The 24214-nt window shown below is 39.5% G+C and overlaps 1 protein-coding gene across 2 annotated transcripts; it reads right to left on the bottom strand.

Annotated features, from left to right (window-relative positions):
* Nucleotides 1-255: 255 nt before the first annotated feature.
* Nucleotides 256-22545, bottom strand: LOC137274326 (CD109 antigen-like). Of its 2 annotated transcripts, none has more exons than XM_067807470.1 (38): nt 22483-22545; nt 18526-18582; nt 17993-18180; nt 17088-17113; nt 16152-16305; nt 15629-15699; nt 15273-15398; nt 14220-14265; nt 13853-13937; nt 13610-13718; nt 13022-13246; nt 12653-12880; nt 12057-12155; nt 11640-11702; nt 11097-11288; nt 10831-10980; nt 10304-10411; nt 9944-10007; nt 9214-9240; nt 8176-8293; nt 7705-7822; nt 7244-7357; nt 6615-6716; nt 6092-6220; nt 5610-5751; nt 5280-5456; nt 4496-4577; nt 4233-4389; nt 4055-4126; nt 3348-3525; nt 2845-3059; nt 2291-2440; nt 2034-2096; nt 1771-1880; nt 1446-1593; nt 784-886; nt 500-582; nt 256-330 (listed from the first exon to the last, which is right to left on the bottom strand). In XM_067807470.1, the coding sequence occupies exons 2-38, from the start codon at nt 18573-18575 to the stop codon at nt 325-327; spliced, it is 4278 nt and encodes a 1425-aa protein (XP_067663571.1). In that variant the 5' UTR covers nt 18576-18582; nt 22483-22545; the 3' UTR covers nt 256-324. The 2 variants fall into 2 exon arrangements, with proteins under 2 accessions (XP_067663571.1, XP_067663572.1); XM_067807471.1 differs by lacking the exon at nt 22483-22545 and adding an exon at nt 21461-21547.
* Nucleotides 22546-24214: the final 1669 nt, after the last annotated feature.

Raw genomic sequence — 24214 nt, 5'->3', positions numbered from 1 at the left:
AAAACTCACTCACTCACTCAATCAATCACTCACTCACACTACCATATGACTTTGCTGACAGAGCATGCTCAATATCGGTATGAATGACATGCAGACACGAAAGGCTGGCTGGAACTGATGTAATATTGCTCAACACAGTACTGAATGGTATCTTGTCTCTCTGAATCTTCAAACGTCCACGCCAAACACAAGATGAGGAGTACTGAACTGAATTGCATCAGTTGGTCTGATTATTTAAAATTCTAAAACACTCAGTTGTTGAGGAAATTATATTTTTACATTTTGCTTAAGAATTTGTTTGTCTTTTCCTGTTCACAGCTATCTTCAGATCTGAAAATATAATGCGAATCATTAGGGATCATTCTTGTACAACAATCAAATGGAGGAATGTGTAAAATATTGATTGAATTGAATACGCGTTAAAGTTGTAAAGTACGTAATACATATGCATAACTGTGGAAGAATATGCATTTATGGAAATGGAAAGTCGTTTACCAACCTGTTTGCAACACTTGTCACACACGTCACAAATTGTGGCTTCCTTGAGGCTGCGGGTTTCGTAGAATGTGGCCCCTTGGTTACCTACAAACGTATAACGTCAAATATCTGCAACAAACTCTTGATAAGAAAATATATAATTCTATAATATAATCCTAAAAACATGTGCGTATAACCGACATGAAACCTGCTGGGTCTTTCATCGTTTCTGCGTAATTCACACACAGCAGCATGGGTCAAAGTTACTGACGTTATCAACACTTCACGTATGAATTTCGTACTCACTGGGCTGGTAGTAGTCGTAGACTGTGACGTAGCTGGGCTGGTTGTTCGTCACCATGCCTGTTCTGGTGGACAGGATGTCAAAGCAGATGGACGTTGTGCCGATCTTTGGAAAGAGAGTGGAATGTATGTCACTGACATTGTGTTTCCAATTTTTTATATCAATCTCCATATGAAAAAGAATCACGCAAAGGAATATCCAATCTTGACGATCCTCTGAAGCAAAGTCCATATGTAAAGCGGAAACCAGCTCTGATTGTAATGCTGACAATACAATATGTGCTTGCAAGTCACCTATTAAATATGAAGTAATGCCCAGCTGTGGGGCAGCATTTAGGACAATGGAAACGTTCACAAATCAAAGGGACATGATTAGATTAACTGAAGTGATCAGGGAGATATTTCAACAAAGAAGGATTCACCTTTTCTGAGGAAGTAACTTACAACAGCCCTGGGCACATTTCGTGTAACGACATGCACCCCGAGAGAGTCATTTACGACAAGACATGACTGGGCCTGCTCAATCCTCAAAATTACACATTTCATGGACTGATCAGAAAGTTTCCATGCTACACGTAAGTAATTGTATGGGTGAAATATTGTGCATGTGGTATAACCTTTACTATCAGAATCGAGGAACTGGTGTCAACACGCCACAAACCCACCTCATCAAAGTACACAACAACATTTCTACCGCGTCTTTCAAATCTCTTCAGGCCAGCAACATTGCCGATTGACGTCATATCCGGATCAAAGCCTGATGGGATAGATATCTCCATCACTGTCATTCCACTGGAACCCTCCTTCAGCCATCTTGAAGTGAAATTACTCATATTTCATGGCTGACAAAAATACTGCTCAAAATGACATACATTTCAAATTTATGTGATACCTATCCTGCATTTACTTTTATAATCCTTGTATAACATGTAAACTCTTGAACAGATATCCCTTACATAACCGAAATGGTATTATCTAATATGTTCTCACTTAGTGCAAGTCATCAGTCTGAAGTTGTTAATGGTGTCATCAAGCAGCACGGTGTTAATGTCAAAGGATGGGTCACCGATTTCAGCATCAACGTTGAAGAACACATCTACCTGGAATGGAAAAGGTGACAGTCAATATTCAGATACACCACTTACTGTTGAAGGTATTTGATATATCCGGTATTCAATATTCGGGTATTCAGATTCAGGTATTGTATTACTTATAGCTAGAGCATTATGCTTAAGTCATTATTTCATACTTACATCAGCATATGCAACACCTTTACCAGTAGCCGTAATAGACACGTCCTTGGGGAATTTCGTTAGCTGGAAACAAATCATAAGTTCGGCTTTTAAAGAATGAGATTTAGTGTATAAGTATGCAGCATAAACGTAAAGTCGTTTTCACATTTAATCAATTTACAGTTTGAATAAGCATGTACATAATGATTATGTTTACACGTAACATTATATATATATATATATATAACATTATACATATATGTCGGTTTTAAATGTACCTCTCTTGATTGCAAAACGAGTGCGTTGCTGTCAGTCACAGATATATGCTGGTTGTCACTTCCGCTCTTGATGTCAACCTCAACTCGGAAACCGGAAACATGTGCACGCCGGGCATAGTCGGTTAGGGCGTGAAGTGCGACCATTGTGTCCTGTGAAACACGATGATGACTATAGTAAATATCCATAAAAATCCTTAAATGTTGCCAGTCAAAATAACCGCACAGTTTGAGCCGATTATACTTTATAATGCTAACAAGATGTGCAAATGGCCATTACGTAGGAATTTAAAACAGGTCAGAAAATAATACTTTGATTTCCTTTGTTGAGAACCCATCGATGTATTATATGATATCATTTAGTCAGTTCCGAATTTATCCATATAGCTTTGCATAGAATTAACAACAGCTAGTACCAAAATAAGACCTCAAGAAACATCTCGGGGTGAATTACCACATTCTCTTCCTCAAACTGAACCTATCTCAACAAATGATCGACCTAACCTTTGGGTCAGGCTGCTTAAGAATATAGCCTTGGTCCCTGATTTCACACTGACCTGCGTTGAGGAAAAGCCGCCATACGGATTCCTCTGTGAGGCCAGCCAGTTGGTTATTGGAAGACCTCCTTTGAGATCTCCTCGTGCAGAGGATGCCAGAAGGGCAAATGCTGTTGTTTGAATGTCAATGGGCTGTGCGCGTGTGTGTGGAGGTGTCCAGTTGGTATAGTAAGTTGAGGAGGCAGTTGTTGGTTCCGTCCAGTGTTTCAATGTACCTGGTAATTAAGTGTCAATGTAAGAGAATGGGAGAAAGTATTTACCACTACGAAGTCGCATTTAAAAACATATCATGCTAGTTTGGTGTCTTCAGAATCAGTAAGTACACTATGGTGTCTCTGGATCGCACGCTTTATGCAGTTTGTGTGGCGGGTATGCATGTAGTCAGTTCCAGTGGATAATAACGACATGTTAATCTCTTGCACAGACGACATCTTTTTCAAGACAGTCATGTGGTCTGATTAACTATTATAGTTGGTATCAGTTGACAAAATTCCAATATGTACCTTTAACCTCAGCTGCGGCGTTGAGTTTGTTGAACGTGACATCTGCTACTGAACTGCCAGCCTCAGACAAGGCGTAACTGACAACGGCGAGTGTGAAGGGATCCGTGATAGAGGGAGCCACTGCCTCCAGGTAATTCGTGGCATTCACAGTGGCGTTTCCAAGCGTATACTCGTTAATCTGTTATAAAAAAAAACAACATATGTTTTCCACCCTCAGTTCAATGTTTTCAACCATGTTATCAAATCTAATTAATGCTCGTGTTTTAAAAGAGAGTATACATTGCTCTTTTGCGTATACTCGTTAATCTGTTATAAAAAGTTTCTTCCAGGTTCAAATTAAAGTTTGCTATGGCTCTGTTGCTTCTGTTGCGTGTCATTGTGTGTTCTGTGCATTCCGTCTATAAGGAGGGGAGATTCAGGTTCTCTGTACCGTTTCAAGTACGATTATGCCACATAGTTCTGAATTGGTCCGTTTAAAATCACAAGGGTTGTAGACAAATCACATGTTCATGCAATGTTAAATTCTGCTTATGACATACATCAATGAGGTACATTTGTGATTATGACAACAATATTGTTCCAACAACATTCCAAATTTACTAAAACAATCCTAAACTTACAGAAGACGTCTTCTGCGTTTTCACTGACACTTTAACCGTTTCAAATAATATATTTGACAGTTTACATGTTGCTAAACCTTCACCTACCCCATATCCACTAATGTCTTGATTCTCCAGGAAGGCCAGCAGCACCATGGACGTAAGAGAGGCTTTGGAAGTCTGAAGAAACAGAAGACATATGGTCATAAGAAACTGGACATGGATAACAGATAGGTGTATTATCAGAAGTAGCGCTATGGAACATTTCGTGTTGTCATGCCAATACCTGCATCTGTCTGTCAAACACAAGCCCAGGCTCATTGAAGGATCCATCCAAATTCTGCCTCGTTGCCATCCAGTTCAGGGACCTTGCCAAAGTCTGATTTCCCACAAAAATGTAAGGCCTGGCTTGGTGGAAACTGCGTGCTACAAATGCAGTCAGCCTGTGAAAAATAAGAACAGTTATGCGTTAGGCTGAGGTATTGGGGGGCCTTTTCATGAAGGTCTCTGTTTTTATAGCGAGTATTGATGTTGGAAAGGGAAACTCACCACATATGTCCTGCCTCGTCTCGGTCTCCGAAAGGACTGAAGGATCCATCCTGTCTCTGATAGGTGAGCTCCCTCTGGTAGCCTGAAAGTAATACACGCCTTGGATGCGGATATTGGACAAGAAACATAACGATTACAGATATATCTTTCAGTACCAATGTAACATATGTCATATTTGGGATTTCACTTTCTCAGTAAAGTACAAATTCTAGTACTTCTTGTGGTTGAGTCCCATCCGGGATTCGAACCCGCACCCTCAGAGTCAGGCACCTAATCGCCAGCACACAAAGTCAGCCGCCTAACCCGCTCAGCCACCGCGACTTCCACAAAAATGAAAGTCGGACAACTGGTAGTCAAGACTGCGTACTTTGTGTACATTTAGAAAGTGGTCAAATGCTACATATGTCATATTTGGGATTTCACTTTCTAAATGGCATCGTGTAATCATAGCTTTCGGCCGTGGGAGCCGTGCCAATTCACACTCATCAGAGGGGTACACAAAGTACGCAGTCTAGACTACCAGTTGTCCGACTTTCATTTTTGTGGAAGTCGCGGTGGCTGAGCGGGTTAGGCGACTGACGTTGTGTGCTGGCGATTAGGTGCCTGACTCTGAGGGATGGGAATCAACCAAAAGAAGTACTAGAATTTGTTCTTTACTGAGAAAGTGAAATCCCAAATATGACATATGTTGCATTTGACCACTTTCTAAATGGCATCGTGTAATCACAGTACCAATGTATTTAACCAAATCTGCATTCATACATGTACATGAATATAATTTTACCTAGTTCGAGATAGGTCATGATCCTGGACTCCAAGGCAGGTGTCATTTGCTTGGTTGTGTACAGGTAGTCAGCAATATAAACATCGGGGGCAAAGGTCATCATGTTCTGTTCACCACATCCAGTGGGTAGAGCCAGAAGGTTCTCCAGGTTGTCGAGACTGGCGCCAATCAGGTCACCTAAAATACAAGCAATGGTTAATGTTGATTTTAAATAACCTAATCTGAAACGTCAAGGAACTTTTATATAAAAAAGCTTAACTATTAAAATCTATCCATAGCCCATAAAAAATATCAGTTTCATTCTTTACAAATTTCAATTTTGGAGAATACCTGTCACTTTGACTCGGACTTTGTCTGACCCGTTTACTGCCTCTGACGGAAGTGACAACGTCACACGTTGGTTAAAGTCAGCGCCTCCCGGTGTCAGTTCAATGAAGACAGGGGTGTTGTATTCTTTGGGGATCCCTTCCGCCTGAAATAAGTAGTAGATATGGTCTATAAACTTTGCACATAGCAAAATGTACATATCGATATTCTCTTTGTTATTGAGAGCACCTTCAACCCTTCCATCCCAGATACCATCTATGTGGTGTAGTGGATAGACCCGAATGAGGATCGCTGGTGGTTCGATTCTCTGACCATATCATAGCAAACATACTTTGAAAGTGTTACGTATTGTTATTGCAGTTGCGATCGACTGGTTGAAACAAGGACTCAAGCCAACAAGAACGAATCAGATCGAGAGGCTTCATGACTTTGTCAAGAGAAATGAGTCCCAAACACTTTGCATCGTTAGTCAAACAAGTCCCTACCTGGACATTGAGCTGCCTTCTGACAGCATCAGCAGCTAGAGTTGTTCGTGCTGACACCTCGATGTCGATAGCTCCCAGAGATGATGGAATGATAGGGAAGTACACAGTCTGAGGCTCGTTGGATTTAACCTTAAGGACAGAATGATATACTGTGGGATTGTGTGCAGACAAATGCAGTTAACACTGGAATGACAATAACTGTTGAATTTGTCTAAACCTGACTCTGACTCTGGATTAAGCCATTAGTATTGTAAAAAATATTATCATGTAAAACATATCCGACTTTCTTAGGTCCAAATTCGGAATTGTTATTATGCTGAAGTAGGACAATGTATCATTAAGATGAAAGGTTTGAGTTTACCCCAGTCGTATTCCCACTTACGGTGAGCTGTGTTTGCTACAATATCACTAATGACCTTCTTTAGCTCATATTTGATTCTAAGTCCCATTCAGTTAGTTATCGAGTTCACCTTGTATGTTTCCATTTGCTAAAGAGTGAAAGTGCATTCCGCACAACACTTACTGTGACATACTGCGTCTGGTCCTTTGATTCCTTGGTAGTTTTACCGGAACTGTCAACCACCACGTTTACGTAGTCAGAAGAAGTGGGCAACGATACTACAACCTACAATGGAACAGATATATATATATATATATATATATATATATATATATATATATATATATATATATATATATATATATATATATATATATATACAAGGTTTTAAGTGTTACTGATGTTTTCCAGCTACATATCAGAAAACCTAAGAACGGCAAGTCAGTATAGCCAATCTGTGCCTAAGTGAGGTAATTTAAACCTTGTTACTGAACTTTCAAACCCATTAGAACTAATCCGTTTTCTAGGATGCACCAATTTTCATGAGAAAATTGAGATGAAGTGACGATATGAACTCATTCAAAAAAAAAGGCAAAAAATGGACCAAAATGGAAGATGTCATATCTGACTAATTCTGAAAGTGTTTTCTGAGACGTGCAGTGCTGCACGATAACAATAAACGTGATTCAGTCAACTTGGCAGATATCATAACGGTTCGGACAGTGGAAGTAGCTGCACAAATACCCATGTCCCGATAATGTAAGACTACGCTAGCTTATAGAAGGTGTGACTGATTTTAAAGACGCACTCACGTCCACGTCACTGGGCAAGTAATTGAAGATGCTGGCTTGAATGACGACCTGTTCTCCACGTAACACCGAGGTAGGCATGGACAAGCTCACAAAGAAGGGGCTGAAGACACGCAGCTGAAGAAATGAGTTGGGCGACGATTATTGTGCGTTAAGGTTCTCTATGCCTGGACAGTTTGGCTTTTTAGGAGATCAAGAAGAGAATATACCCAGAATATATATTCTTTAAACAATTTAAAGTCTGTAAGACCTTTAAATGTCTGTAAATGTCTGCGTTCTCATTTAACATTTTGAACATGGCGAGCATACATGCTGAGCTGGACGTTGAGTTTCAAGAGTTTAGGAATGAAGAACTCACCAGATGTTCAGTCTTATTAAATTTCAAATACATGTTCTGCACAAAGTCAAAACGATAGCAGTATTGTGGTTTTGAGGGGAGGATAATTATTAATATATAATTGCACCTTTGTAGTAGACGGGGCTACACCAAGTCCACTGGCAGAGTTGACAGCAAAAGCGCTGGCGATCCAGGAAGTGATTGTGTCGGGCACGGTGGTACTTATGGTGGCTTTACCGTCAGCTCTGGACAAATAGATAACAAGATCTGTAGACCACAAAAAAAACAACGAAGAAGTGGCACCCGCTATGTACGAATGAAAAGACACGTGAAGTGTTCATCTGACAGTAAATATAGGCTACAAGAAGATATGAGGATGTTCGAGAAATGTCCTCCACATGTCTACAATAAAAACAAAGACTTCTTGGCGCTCTTTGAAATCTTCTTTGACTAGAATGTAGACATCAAGGACGTGTCATATTACATACATATTTAATGAACACAGAATGATTATTTGCTGGTTTTATGTGAAATCTATAAGAAATCCGTATCGTATGAGGTCTAAAGACGTTTGTCCAGTTTTTAAATAATTTCTTACCCAACAGTCTTGTTGATCCAGAGCCATGTCTCTGGGAATTCCTGTCTCACCCTTTCCACCTCCTTGACCTTCTGACTTTGTACAGCTCCTCCCAAAAACTCAGGAGCCTTCATTCCCGCTAATGAAAATACGTAGATTCAAACATTCTATGAAACACGGGTCATTAAAGCCTTTGACACACATATTTGACATAAGTTGGGAGGTTTCACCAAACAAAAGCAAAGCGACAAAGCCATTTCATGACCATGAGCAATAAGAGTGGACAATGTAGCCTGTGGTGGGATCAGGTTACATTTTAAGAATAACGAATAACTATCAAACTTTGTTGGCAATGACAGGCGATAATGACAAACACATGTAAGTCAGTTTCATATCTGAAAAATATCGAACCACCAAAACATATGGTGCAAGTCAGATGACAAAAACACCAATGTCTCACTGATGTGCTGGTTTTGGAAATGTCCTTTACATTGAGGACAAAAGTCAAGCAAAAGTCTTATGGTTTTTGTGTGTGTCTCAACATTTGTGAACTACAGACACCCGTGTCTGTACTTGAAGGAGTATTGCAGAACATAAAGGGAAACTGGCTATTTTAAAGACATCATCCAGTGCTTTGTCGAGAATTTATGGTCAGTGAATATCTATACATATATATGAATATGAAACAGGTGAGATTTTTTCATGTGTATCTTTTCTACGAATAGGACATTCGCGGTAATTGGTCTAAATGAGGACAATCGGTATATCCAAAGCTCAATTTTAACCCCTTGGCCAAACGTACTTGTCTTAAATTAACGTACAAGCTATGCAAACGTTTCAATCCACATGCACATTAAAGATAAAAGAGGTGGGGCGCAAACAGACTGCTCACTTCCCCACTTAGAAAATCCAACATTTAAGATAATGTTTTCTAAATAAAAGTCAGATGACATTTGATTTCTGTTTGTTCTGGTTGTCTTGAACTAGGTCCTAATATTCAAATAGGTAATGAAGATGGTCAAAGATTAATTTAATAGTATCAAAATATTTCATACTTACCCATATACATTGGAGGAACAGCTGTAGCTGCAATATGAATCAGACAATTTTATGAATACATTTTTACTGAACATCAAGTAATTACTGCTGATAAGACTCATTTAGGTGCTATGCTTAAAACAAGTATGAATGCGGCATTAAACAACACAAACAAAATACCGAGAAACAACGTCGATTCAAGTGAATATGACAACGTTAACTAGTACTTGACCTTATATCAGTTCTTTCTGACTGTGTATCTGTACATTGTATGTGGTTAAAGTTGACTCTTTGAGTGTCTGTTGTTGTGAGTATCTGTACATTGTGTGGGGTTAATGTTGACTCTTTGAGTGTCTGCTGTTGTGAGTATCTGTGCATTCTGTGCGGTTAAAGTTGACTCTTTGAGTGTCTGCTGTTGTGAGTATCTCTACATTGTGTGGGGTTAAAGTTGACTGTTTGTGTCTGTTGTTGTGAGCATTTGTACATTGTGTGGGGTTAAAGTTGATTCTTTGAGTGTCTGTTGTTGTGAGTATCTGTACATTGTGCCTGGTAAAAGTTGACTCTTTGAGTGTCTGTTGTTGTGAGTATCTGTACATTGTGTGTAGCTAAAGTTGATTGTTTGACTGTCTGTTGTTGAGAGTATCTGTACATTGTGTGTGGTTAAAGTTGACTGTTTGAATGTCTGCTGTTGTGATTACTGAAGAAGCCTGTTTACACTTTGTGTTTGTCTGAAACGTGTTTGTATACTTACGATAGTACACGTTACTGTAGGCACTAAAGTACCTGGCATCAGTGAGTACGCTAAGTCCTGCGTCCTGTAGAAAGAGACACAGTAATAGGGTATTTTCAATGAATGTTTCTTGTACCCTACCGACAATACTTATATAGAACTCGATTATTAAAAGCCACTTATCAGTTTAATTGTAAATATTTCCACATCTCATAGTCGGACATACCATACTTTCATTGACTCTCAAAAATGTGTGTGTGAGTGTGTGTGTCCAAATTGTTTTCAGTTACGTGACGACTTGGCATAGAGGAGAATATGCATGTGATAAGACAAAATGAAGAGATAAATATGTCAAGGAAGTTTGTAGACCATGTCCCCTACCGAGAACACATCAGCTGAGCGTGTAGCACTGCTAGAAATGGCAAATACTTCCGGTGAGAATTCTCCATCAGTTTGTCCAGAACTGTAGGTCTTCAATTCATCAAGAACCTGAACACGAAAAGGAACCAATTAACGGTTTAATGAACTCGTTAAAACGTTCAAATTTCCTAAAACTGAAAGCCTCCTCCACAAAAAATAAGAACATATATCTTCTATACATGGTTCCTTGTCTGCAAGATATATATATATATATATATATATATATATATATAGAGAGAGAGAGAGAGAGATATATATATATGTATATATAGATAGATAGATAGATAGATAGATATAGATATAGATATATATGAAAATGGAAATATTCCAAATAAGATATATCTAAAAGGTCATTTTTCCTATGGAGAATCAATCTGATTGTAAAATCAGATCAAGCTAATAACTTGTATATGATGGCATTTCAAGTTCTATTAACTTCTTCCGCTGATAATTATATGTGACAAAATTACACAAATTGGTGTTCTAACCTGTCCTGTGGATATGTCATTGCCGGACTTGAGCAGGAGAACACTTTGGTCGACAGCAAGGATATTGACAGATGACATGGGGTCGGCGCTGACCAAGACATCAACGTTGTCATGAGGCTTAGAGTCGTTCTTGCTGAAGTCAATGGACACCTGAAATAAAGTAGCATTTGAAAATGATATCCGTGTACAGATGATGAGTGCGTAATAACTCAGCTCAACTCATCACCATGTGACTAATATTCATTACATCATTCACTACATTTTACCTTGTTGTCAAACACGTCGTCAACACTGAAGCTGAGGCTGTCAGCTACAACCTCTCCTGATGATTTGACGTAGTAGGCGATGATGTGAGCTTCCGGGGCCATTGTTGCAGTGATGGGGACACTGAAGTGAACAGGGTTTTGGCCGCCAACAGTAACTTGGTCAGTGATGTCAACAGTACCCCGGGATAGCACCTACAAAGACAACAGTACACCGTGATATCACCTATAGAGACAACAGTACCCCGTGATAACACCTGTAAAGACAACAGTATCTGTGTTATCGTGTGTTAAATACCACCTGTGGATAAAACTCATGGGAAGGGAAAGCAGATCAACTAATATACATAATTGAATTTGGAGCACATAATGAACATTATGATTGTCTTGAGTGGTTTCTTGCACTCATTATCGATGTCAACATTATCCTTTACGTGATATGATTGATGTTTCAGTTTACATGAATGTTATGTCATTATTCAATGTCATTATTATCCATCAAACCTTGCCTCTTTCATTTTTCTCCACACAGGATAAAACGATTACCTGGTATGTTATGAAAGGTACATCTTCTGTCAACTCAATGCTGAACTGAGCTCTCTGACCCGCCTGAAACAAATCGAAGATGTGGGGCAATATTGCATATATTTACATATTCCTATGTTAGGGAAACAGAGAAGACCTTCGTGACACAAAAACAATTATAAATCACTTCTAACTTTGTATGTCACAACCCGTGAAGATGCGGGGTAGATCAGGTCTTCAGCAACCCACAATTGCCACAAACGGCGACTATGTTCGTCGTAAGAGGTGACTAAGGGGATAGAGTGGTCAGGCATGCTGACTTACCTGGCACATGCTGGCACATAGCCGGAATATTGCTGAGTGCGGTGTAAAACTAAACCCACTCGCTTGTATGTCACAAGAAACATCCATACAAACATATTAGGTAATTCTGCCTACCCTGAGTCCCATGCTGGTGAGTTTGAGTTGCATGAAGTTGCCACTGAAGGAGGTCTTCTGCTGGACAGTCAGAGTGTCCGATATCTCATTGTAGTGTACCTGGAAGCGATATTGTTGTGAACATTAATGCTCCTAAGGGCGACTATAGAAAGAATCAAGTATATAACAGTCAACTACAAAAGACTTTAATCAATTACCTTTACTTTTTCTTCTTGTAACAACTACACTGACTATAACCCAGAGTTATAACAAATACCCAAGTTAAATGCTTGAAACCTATGTTAAAGCGCTTGGGTATCCTTCAAGCAATCGCTGAGCAATGATACAGATACAGACACACACACACACACACACACACACACACACACACACACACACACACACACACACACACACACACACACACACACACACACACACACACACACACATATATATATATATATATATATATATATATATATTAAAGAGAGCAAGGGAATAAAGCATTGCTCAGTGGTTGGTGGAAGGATACCCAAGAGCTATAACACAGTTTCAAGCGTTTAATCATATCAGAAAATATCAGAAATTACTTTTGTTATGTTTTCGCATCTAACCTTGACGTTAATACTAGTGGTGTTCTCAGGGATGCGCATGTCCACGGGGATGATGCCGGAGGCAGGGATGGTGTAGTTTTTGGGCGGGAGGCCGTAGTTGCCGGTGAAGGATGAGCAGGAGAACTCGGACTGGTCATCTTGGACAATACGGTACGTGACACATGTGTACACTCCCACGGGGCTGCTGAGGTCGGTCACAGGACGACCATCTTGTTGGGACACCTTGATCTGTTGTGTAATGTGTACATTGAAAATAGAGGGAAATATATTATAATGTATAATTTACATCTACGTGTGAAGTATTCCAAGGTTTTCATGACAAATATCATTTGTTGGTTTTTTTATGTGTGTTATCATATTTCAACTCACATAGGCTGTATAAGGAAGTTTCGGTGAGAATGTTTTCGGACTTGAGTTGAGAACTTCAATCTTGTAGGGGTACTGGTGGTATTTCACAGAGCTAGACCCGTTCAGCCTCACACCCGTCAACTCCTCCTTCACGATGGCGTCAACGACGACAGTTTGTTCATTTAGATTGCTCTGGAGACGCTTGATGTCAGCAACAGGAATGTCAAATTTTGCTTCCCCGTCAATCTGTAGATGAACACAGACAAAATATAATTCATAAATCTGTCATGTCAATAAAACTTTCTTCTACAGGGAAGATGTATGCACTGTTTAGATGCGTGTCTTTTGAAAATGTGCAGGTATTTTGACAATTTCATCTGAACATACACATGTACCGAGATCATTTTATTCATCGATGCTTTCTTATTTATTTTCTTTGACTAGAAATACAATTTTAATTATTTCATATTAACATATTAGTATATCATAAATATCACAAGCAAAATGGATTATCAATTATACACAATCTGTAGCTTTATCTTCAACATTACTAATTCTGTACTTTCATTAAAATGGGGATAGGGATTATCTCAGAGTTTGTGAACCTACGGGAAATGCCAGTTCGACATATTTGGGAGGTCTTCCACAGTAGTCGTTTGCGACGTTCATGTGTGTATGTAACTCCACCATTCCCTTCACTGGCTTTCCGAAGGTGTACCTGCAAATGGAATACATGTATAACAGTGTTTCAGCATGGAAATAGTGCTGGTATGACCACCCAATATGAGACCATAATCGGACATCTGCTGTGACAGAGGGGATATTCAAACACTGGTTTGATAAATGGCTCACTTTGCTTTCACTGTTCCAGACAGCTTTGTATCGGAGGTCAATGAGAACGAAGGAAGATCAACTTTGACTTCAAAGCGGGGCAGTTCTGAAACAGGAAATAGTCTTATCACAAAGAAGCATAATTTTGTCTGTCGATGGTGACCTCTCATTTGAAAATGTCCATATTTAAATATCGGAAGGTTTCGTTTTTCAGGCACATCTAGTTATTCTCTGATGCACATGCCTGAACTAGAGTTTGGAGAAACCTCAGAAGACACTCTATCTGAAGATTATTGGGTACTCTTATTACCACATTAACACGTGTCCCAAATAATAAAAAGTTCTAAAGGTTAGTGAAAACAGAAGAGAACAAAACAGTCATACTTACGGTATTCAGCAACTGTAAAAGTTTTGGAAGTGACGCTTACTTGGTCCTGAATTTAGAAAATGACAACTTTGATTAACGCCGCACTCAGCAATATCCATATGACAGCCTTCTGTGAATAATACTGTCTGGAACAGACAATCCATGGCTCACATCGTCAACATCGATCTCCGCAAATGGGGGTACAACGGCATCAGGTAACCAGGTCAGCGACCACCCCAAATCTTCACAAATATATGATACAATAACAAGGAAGTTATCAAAAATGTCGTGTTGTCCACGAATGGCATTTTTTTTAAATTTTGATGCTGACACTGAAAACTGAGACTGTTCATCTTCAAAGTTGTTTGGACCGATGCATTTCTGCCAACCACTGGATCTGTGATCGGCACAACCAAAGATTAATTCAGAATCAAATATCTGACAACTCAATGGTCTTTCAAATTACATTTCAGAAGACATCTGAATACAATTCACCAATCAGACAAACAGTCCCGAAAATGTTGGTGTCACACTATTTTTCCCTTTTTAGCCATGTTATAGCATACCTTTTCTTAAATTTAATAAATGACAATTAAACGTATTTCATGTGTGGTTTTTTTTGTTGTTGTTGTTGTTTTTTGCATTCTAGAGGACAATTTCATACACATAAAGGATGATATTTGGATGTATTGCTAGTGTTTTGGTAACGTAATTAGAGTTTCTCTAAATTGTGCATGTGTGTCCATATTTCAGGTACGACAAAAGAACCTGTGTGTGAATAAACATCTAATGTGGGATGTTGTGGGCAAAATTAATGTTTCGAGATTTGGGTGACTGCATATTCTAATGTGACCGGAATGAAATATTCTGATGACTGAACTGAAAAGTGTGCTGGTTTGAAAGGGCAATCCAATACAAAATTAACCAGTCACATTTCTTCGTGGAGCAAAACTAATTCTAAAATTTAAAGAAAATGTCATCAATATCTATAAAAACGTAGAGGGGTTAGTACTGCACAAAAAATTCAAAGACGAGAACATAATGTTTATCTAGTGGTTAATAAATGCAACCAACCGCTGCTGAAACTCGTAGGGCCCAATCTCCAAGAACAGTCTTATCTGCCAACTGGAACTCCCCAGCCACAACTCCAGAAGATTCACGGAGAGCCGTCCACTCCTTAAGGATGTTGTTGTTTGGATCCTGCAGAAAATATTAAAGCTCTACAGATAGAATTCACCTGCAACTGTTCTTAAGCATAGACAAAAACATGTGTGCTTAAACATTTAGTGACATAATTTTATATTTGGAACAAACGTGTCCCCGTATGTTCCCAAACAAATAATTAACATTATGTACATGTCATCTATACTTATGCGGATTTCTCATCATATCGCATGTGACATGTTTATAGCGGTGCTCTTCAAACTTACAACAAGGGAGATGTCGAAAGTCCCAGTATACACTTGCAAACTTGGAAAAACACCAAACGCTCGGAAATGAACTGCAGCAAAAAAATGTAATCAATGGTTCATTCTTATAAATGAATACACGATGTCATTAAGGATATACTTGGAGACCCCATCGTGGCTGAGTGGACTGGACGACTGACTTTGTATGCTGGTGATTAGGTGCCTTTCAGAATGTGGGTTCGAATCCTGGATGAAACTCAAACCAATTAAGCACTTTGTCTCTATTTTAGGAAGAATGTGTAATCTCAAAACAACATTTGATACATTCTTATCAATACTAAATAACTAATAACGTGACTGCCTAATTAGAAAACTGAAATCGTGCATAGCCACGATAAGCCAAGGCAAAACGAACGATTTGCCATTTACACTGTGTAATTCAAGTAAAATGTCTTTTTCATAGTATAATGGCTTAAGAGTAGTAAAGAGCAATGAAACAGATGGCATCATGATGACGTAAGGCTGACATCCATTTTGAGCTCACCCATCTGTCCTGGCTTGTACATGGCCTTGTCAGTCTGCACCATGACAGATATATACTTGGAACGGAGGATGAGGGACGTTTCTCGTTCAAACTGCAGAGCTCCGCTACCTCGGACATGAAGGCGATAACTTCCATCAGTGATGTCCCGTGGTACCTGGAGACGGAATATTCTGGTTGATATGTACGTGAAGACAGGTAATAACATGTTCATATGAGTTACAGTCAGAGTTCAGCCGGGTCCTAAGTCACATCGGCATTAGTGCAGCCATATAGTGACGATATCAAGTTTGCATTTATTATCGCTCTAAGTCCATGGTCCAAACACCATGTGCCAAAAACATAGTTGCATTTTACTGCCATTTAAAAACAGAAAATGTCATAGCGCTAAATACAAAAACAAGCAGTTCGTTATTCTCTTTACATACCTACAGTTTATGATACAGTCAAACCCCTCAGGTAATTTACAATCAGATGCCCGTTCACTTGGGAAAACAGATCTTTCAGATTTCTCACAACGTAATGGGAGTTTCTCGCAGTGGAAAAGACCACACAGTCAATGTAAATATGCTTGATATGATTTCCCACACATCTGTACCAGCGATTATACAGGACTTGTTCTAGAGAAATGTTGCTCGTGGTAGAAACTGTGTATTACATTGTGCATAAGTAAACGGGAACACTCTCCCATCAGTTGCATTCAAATCTCACTTCACTTGATTTGTCTAAGCTTAACCTCCGAAAACTATCACCGCATCATTACTACAATCGCTCCCTTACGCCATAGTGTCATTACAAATATTATGTTATTATCATTGCAATAATTTGCAGTAAATTACAAGAGAAGTAAAGATAATTCAATTTACAATACATTATTTGAGTGTGCAATGTTGCCTTGTTTCACTGACAGAGCAGCGCTGACTGTTATAATTTACTTACATTCAGTGATATCGTCCCAGTCGTTCCTGAAATGCAATGATGGTAGAAGAAGATGTTTTGTTTGGGTTTTGTTTTCTTACTTTTCTTTATTTTTTTATTTGTTTGTTTGTTTGTTTGGGTTTTTTTACTTTTTTTGTCTTTTTTTGTTTGTTTTTGTTTGTGTGTGTTGGGGGGGCTGTTTTGTTTTTCAGTTAGTCAATTTCAAGAGGAATATATGCAAGTCGAGACTTAAGAGGGCGGTCAAAGTGCTAATCTGAAATGCTGTCTGGTTGAAAGAGTAGTAACAACAGCGGGTACATAGCCTGTCCCAATGTTCACATTACGTTCCTGTTTGTAATGATTCTAACAATGAACATATGTCAATATAAAATTTCAAAGACATACAAGGCTTCAAAGCACAAGGCCATTGAATGCATAACTTTCAGTTTCAAATGAAGAATCTGTCTCTACATTACTCTGAGGAAAGTTTCACCTAACGAATATTCAGTTTGAGTTTGCCATTGAATGAACAATCTTCGCTTGTGAAGGCGAAAACTCATTATCAGAATGCCCCCACTTTAATCGAAAGACAGCAACACCAACGGATATTCAGTTTGAGGGTGACTGAAATCTCAAAAACCTATATGGATGACTACATGGGAATTTGAAAAATTGACACTCAGTACAAACATGTTTTCAGATTCGTTAGATCCTCTCAGTAAATTGGGGTTTCATGACTGGCTGCAACAGTTTCAGTTTCATAAGGTCACTAGCCTCAAATGAGGGATGTGTACAACAGACAACTGACAAAACTGTGCCTTTACAGGTCATGGCATGATTTCACATCTTCAGCCAGAGTTGGTTCAAAGGATAGCTTGAACTTTCGCCCTAGAATCAACCACAGTTACCTCTGTATAATGTCTCACCTTTAGTAAAGTCGTCTGTAGCCATCACAACAGGGATCCTGAAATAGTTGGTGTAGTTATTCCATACGCGCTGCAGCTCCACTTGTACATGGACGGTGTTGGTGGTGTTGAGGATGTCGATGCTGACGTTGAAAGGCATCCCACGTTGCAGGTACTTGGAGGACGTAATGAGATACGAACCTCCGGAACTGGAAGAGCAGGAACAGTGAATCATGTTGTCAACAGAGACGTTTCATATCTATTGTAAATGAATCACAAATAAGGCAGACTAAATTCTATGAATGGATTTCTCAATGTCACACACTTTACATCACATTCAAACCCTTATCGATACTCTGCTGATAGGAGTAATGCCCATTTGGAACATGTGAATGTCAATTAAAACCAACTCGATGAAAATTTTTAGATTAAGGTTTCGGACTCGTGAAGATCCGAGTTACAACTAAACCTTAGCAACCCATCCCGACGGAATCGGGATCTTATAGCTGGAATATTGCTGTGTTTGCCCTTAAACAGCTAACAAACAAACGAACCTGTCGGCCGTGGTAAATCCAATACCGACAACAAACAGGAGCCACAGCATGCTGGTGCTGAAAACAAACAGGTAAACATCAATAAATTTCAAACATTATCGATAGGGTTGTACTCACAATATCACCCAAGCAATGGCACCTACACAGACAGAGGGTTCGGAAGAAAATGTAAATTCAATGATACACCCGCGGTTGTTATCTAACTTGAACTTGATGTTTACAAGATAAGACAGTCCACCCAGCCAAAGCGGCAGTAGCTATCATGCATGAAGGTCGCGGTAAATATGCATTGATAAAAGACCTGCACAATACCAGAGAACAGACGTTTCCAAATGTTAGTCTCTTTCACGATTGCTACCTGTGACCTAAATTGTCATCATGCTGAACAAACATACACTCTTCACAGAAATACGCATAGTTGATTTTGAGAATACTGAACTAGAGGTATATGTGGCAAAAACATTACATATAGATTTCTTTCCGAAACGTCATCCTTCTGTGATTGTAAACAGCTTCAGCGACAAAACGCTTGTTCTAGAAACGTTTCCGAAACATCCACACAAAATACACGTGCCAGCAAGCGGTCGTCACTATGAAATGGCAAACGTTTTTAATTTGTCATTTGTTTTTCTCTGGAAGATAGGAAAACATGACGCCAAGACACCTCAAATCGAAAATCTCAATAGGCCAACTTGACGTCAGGTACTCATAGTCTGCAGTTGCCCTACATTTCAACTTTCATCAGGGCACTCTTTCTCGAATTCCGCTCAAGATCACTAGAAGAGCGATCGAGTTTCCACCCAAATACAGGACCACTACATCCGGGTTCCTCGCTTGTGTCATCGTCTTGTCACAGTCGTGGAGACTGCATAACCTATCTCTGGTTTGAGAGGTGTTGTTGACCAAACTGTCAGGGATTGATTGCGTGAAGTGGGGATTCGATCAAGATGGCCAATTGTCTCCGCTGTTTTGAAAGACTTTCATCGGCGCAATTCCTGGGACCTTAGAAACTGGAGGCGAGTCTGGTTCAGTGATGGATCACGGTTTCTTTATCACCGAAGAGATGGTAGACAGCGTGTTTACCTTGAGAGAAAAGAACGTTTTCCCCTAGTTGCATTAGACAAGTCGGCAGATTAGTCGGAAACAGTCACGGTCCGACATATTGCCAATTCTAACCTCAATGTCTTGTCATGGGCTTCCCGATCACCAGATCTAAACACGATAATACACCATTGGATGAACTCCATGAACTGATATTTTTAAGACTGCTTATTTTTAAGACGCTTCAATATTGCTGAGTTTGCCGTAAAATGTGGAATTTACAAACACAGTACGCAGTTAGTGGAGCCGATAAATATGACGGTGGTCGAGGAAGGGGTATTGCTGGGACTATTATATGTTCTGGCAAATTCAGGCATGGAAGGATACCCTGTAACATGCGGTCGAATACCTGGTAGAGACCGCTGCTAGTCAATATGCGTGAATCGTGTGTCGATCCAGGCCACCGAACAACGTCAATTATCTTGTCTTCACTATCGAAAGCGATCTGTGTGTTGATGCTGTGGTAATTATGCCGGTTTACAAACTCATTTTCTTTTTCTGTTGGAGCTTGAATCTGAACGTGTGTTCCGTCGATCATCCCCACAACTCCGTGTGCAATCTGATAAATGTTCGACGCCTGATGTCACGAAGTTGAAGGGGGAAGCAAACGAACTGTTTGACAATCCTGTCAGATGACAAACTTCGTATGCAGTCATTCACAGTTGGCTGGCTGACACCTTGATCGTCCGCATTACACAACTGGATGTCACTGTATTCAACGAGACTAGGCCCTGTTTGTTGAAATGAACGACGCCTCCTCGCTACGGCAGCCATGTTGTTTACTGACTTAAGTCAAACACCTTCTAGTTAAGCCTACCCCTGCCCAGTCTTAAGATTTAAGTCAGAAATCGCCAAAACTTAAGCCTACGCTGCTTTATGAATATGACTTAAGTAAAATCCCAAAACTTACGTCAGAAAGAGTGAAAAACTTAGTTTTTTCAAAAACTTAAGTTTTTTCTGACTTAAGTTCTTTTATGAATACCACCCTGGTGTTAGCACTGAAAACTGAATGGATGTGTTTCGACGAAACGTTGACGAAATTCTTTACTTAGATTCAATGTCTTCTTTAAAGATGTATTTAAGAAGGTGTAAAGATGAAGGAAAACCAGGTTCTATGGATAGTCAACGTCTGTGCAATAGGTGCGACGTGTCAGTGTAGGTAGTAACACCGTTATTGAAACATTGACAATATGTTTTCGTGACTGTTTTCCCTTGTGTTTAGATTCGATGGTTCAGAGGCTGCCATTAACTGGCAAAAGTACTACAGAGCAGGATGATGCAGTAACAAACATACAGTTACTTACCACATGCACATTGTGTTCTTAGTGGTTGCCGTCATAGTTCAAAGTATGATCGTTCTCTTAGCGAACAGTTGTAAACACTGGTTTTGATGACTCATTCAGATAATGTTTCTCAGCTGTTTTACTTTCACGCGCACTAGAATCTGTTTCGGCATATATTTCAGATATCTCCCTGCCGCTGACCCTTTTCGAGCCATAGGTATAGAGTTTCAATTTTAGGAAATATTCTGCTGTTAATGTTGATCCTGATGAATTAACAACACCAATTGAAATATTTCAATAATCAAGGGTTGAAGTCATACATAGTAACAGGAAAAAGAAGGACAAAGAAGGATGTTTGAATGTGATGAACAGTGAAAACTGAGCATTAGCCTAATGCGTATTGTCATTTTTGTGCCACCATTTTGCATTACGTATAAAAATATTTAGTGAAGTGAAGAGTGAAGTGAAGAGCCTTTACATAACGCCATTGAATGTTTGGTGATATACAGGTATTCAGCCCGCTGAAAGAGACTAATAATGTGAAAGCGTACCGTTCTTAGCGTTCTACTGAGAAGACCCTGTATCTGTCCGGCGATTAAGGCTCCACACTATATATGTACCTGGGCATTATCTCTCTTATCTTTGTTCATGTAGGTGTTTGTATTGGCTAAATTTGGGCTCAGTGGGTTGATCATCCACCATCACTCCTACTCAATTAGAATTACAACCTGGCAGTTACATGTTTATTTTTGTGAAAATATTCAAACACATGTACATCACCGTGATTCTGAAACGTTTTGGTAAACTGCACTAAAAGATTGCCAGTGTTGACATGAGTATGCTAAACATGTATCTGTAGTTCATTCTTGACTGAGATCCGATGGTTTAGACGCAGCCGTGGAGTGACGGAGGTAGTTGGTGTGCAGCAAATATCCACTAACAAACACATGCTTACTTTAATATGCACACCGTGTTTTCGCGCCTGCCACGGTGGGTCAAGGTATGTTTATCGTGTTTGCGAGCACCTGTCATCGCGGATTTCAGTGATTCATTCAGATAATGTTTCTCAGCTATTTGTTCTATACACGCACTGGAACATGGGAACATACACGCACTGGGAAGTTTGAATGTGCTCAACAATGAAATGTAAGCACGTGCATTACGTGTGGAAATATTTACATTTACGACATACTTGGAATAAGGCCCGTAAAACGTGGGATAGAATAGATCTTCAGCAACCCATGCTTGCCACAAAAGGCGACTATACTTGTCGTAAGGGGCAACTAACGGGATCGGGTGGTCAGGCACTGACTTAGGTAACACATGTCATCAGTTCCCAACTGCGCAGATCGATGCTCATACTGTTGATCACTGTCTGGTCCAGGCTCGATTGTTTACAGACAGCAGTCATATAGCTGGTATACTACTGAATGCGGCGTAAAACCAAACTCACTCAATCACTCACTGCTTAGATTAACATTTAAGAACCCGCATGTAACGTCAGTGAATGTTTGGCAACATGCATGTACTCAGCACACTGAGTGAAATGAATGATAGTGTGTTGTCACCTTACCGTTCTTACCGCTCTACTCAGGAAACCCTGTGTCTGTCCGGGGATTAACGCTCCACACTATATATATACCTGGGCATTATCTCTCTTATCTTTGTTCATGTAGGTGTTTGTATTGGCTAAATTTGGGCTCAGTGGGCTGATCATCCACCATCACTCCTACTCAGTAAGGATTAACACCTGGCAAATACACATTTACTTTTGTGAAAATATTGAAAATACTCTGATTCTGGAAAGTTTGATTACAAAATTGCAGGTGAGTAATTGTCAGTGGTTTTCATAATGTACGTATAAAATGTTCAGACGATGCCAGCGAAATCCCCATACGAACAGTGATCATATACATTTGCATCCTGTATGTTGCAAACTTCGGTTTAAAACGAGTACACATGTTTTAGCCGTGCTGAATCAATATTGACATGGAGCTTGTGTTTAGTGCCAAATTTTACACATTATTAGCAAAACCTAGCTGTTTCCATTGAACGAATTGCAATAGTTGAACGTGTGTGGCGTATTGTACACAATAATTGAAACGTACTTGAGGACAAATGTTTGACTGATATTATGTATTTTTACCACATGATATTCTTACCACAACTTTGCCTTTCACATATAAATGTTATTTGTTTGCGCGGATAATGGGCGTTATATGAATCTCTCAGGTGAGTGAATGAGTTTAGTTTTACGCCACACTCATCAATATTCCAACTATATGGCGACGGTCTGTAATAATCGAGTCTGAACCAGACAGTCCAGTGATCAACAGTATGAGCGTTCATCTTCCCAACTGGGATAGGATGACATGTTTCAACGAAGTCAGCGACCATGACCACTAGATCCCGTTAGTCACCGCTTAATACAAGCATGGGTTACTGAAGATCAATTCTAACCCGAATCTTCATGAGTGAAAAAGCTTTGACTGACTTGTTGAGAATGGTTGTGTGATTCGTTGATTAAAGGCTATCAGTTCTGTAAGTTGTTTATGAGTTTATGGGTAACTGTGTAGCACATTCCTGCATTCAGATTTCTGCTACCTCAACCATCAACATACACGGAAACGTTGATATAATAATCTGAATGACTTTATTTATGTCATGTGATCAGTTACATCAACCATGTAGATTTTCCTGATCATTTGTAACAGTATTTCATAACACATTTGTTTGCTGAAAGTCATATTTGGACTACTTTATCAGTTAGAGCAATCATGGGGGGGTGTCAAAGTGCCAGTTCGCTACAAAACGTAGTGCGCAGACCACGTGGTTTGTGTGGGTGAGCAATTTTAGCAATATTCCATCAATATCAACGCCGGGGACACCAGAAAAAAATGGGTCCAATACATGGTAATAGAACCCAGTTCTCTGTACAGCGTGGCGAGCGAAAGTTTGAACCACAAGGCTACCCCACCGGCTTGAATAGGATGTTATGTTCCTCTATTCTGAAGGCACCGTGTTTCTCAAATTCAGCATGTAAACGTTTCACTACATAATAGTGAAACAGGAATATGTGTAAACGGGGAATGAATTGAAACATACGCAGATGTGTGTTTAATCGTTTTGTCTCAGTCCATTTAATTTCCTCTCCAGTTTAAGACTAGATACAGTTTTACCACTCGACTCGACGATCTCACAAATGTGGAGTGGTGATGTCTGACAATATACTCCACATGTTTATACAAAGCTTAACCTATTTTACATTATATTACTGTGAGGCCACACAAACAATATTCTGGTTT

This window comes from Haliotis asinina, chromosome 2, assembly GCF_037392515.1.
Source record: "Haliotis asinina isolate JCU_RB_2024 chromosome 2, JCU_Hal_asi_v2, whole genome shotgun sequence".
Classification (NCBI taxonomy): domain Eukaryota; kingdom Metazoa; phylum Mollusca; class Gastropoda; order Lepetellida; family Haliotidae; genus Haliotis; species Haliotis asinina.
Note: the sequence above shows the minus strand (reverse complement) of the source record. Positions and strands in the feature narration are given on the sequence as shown.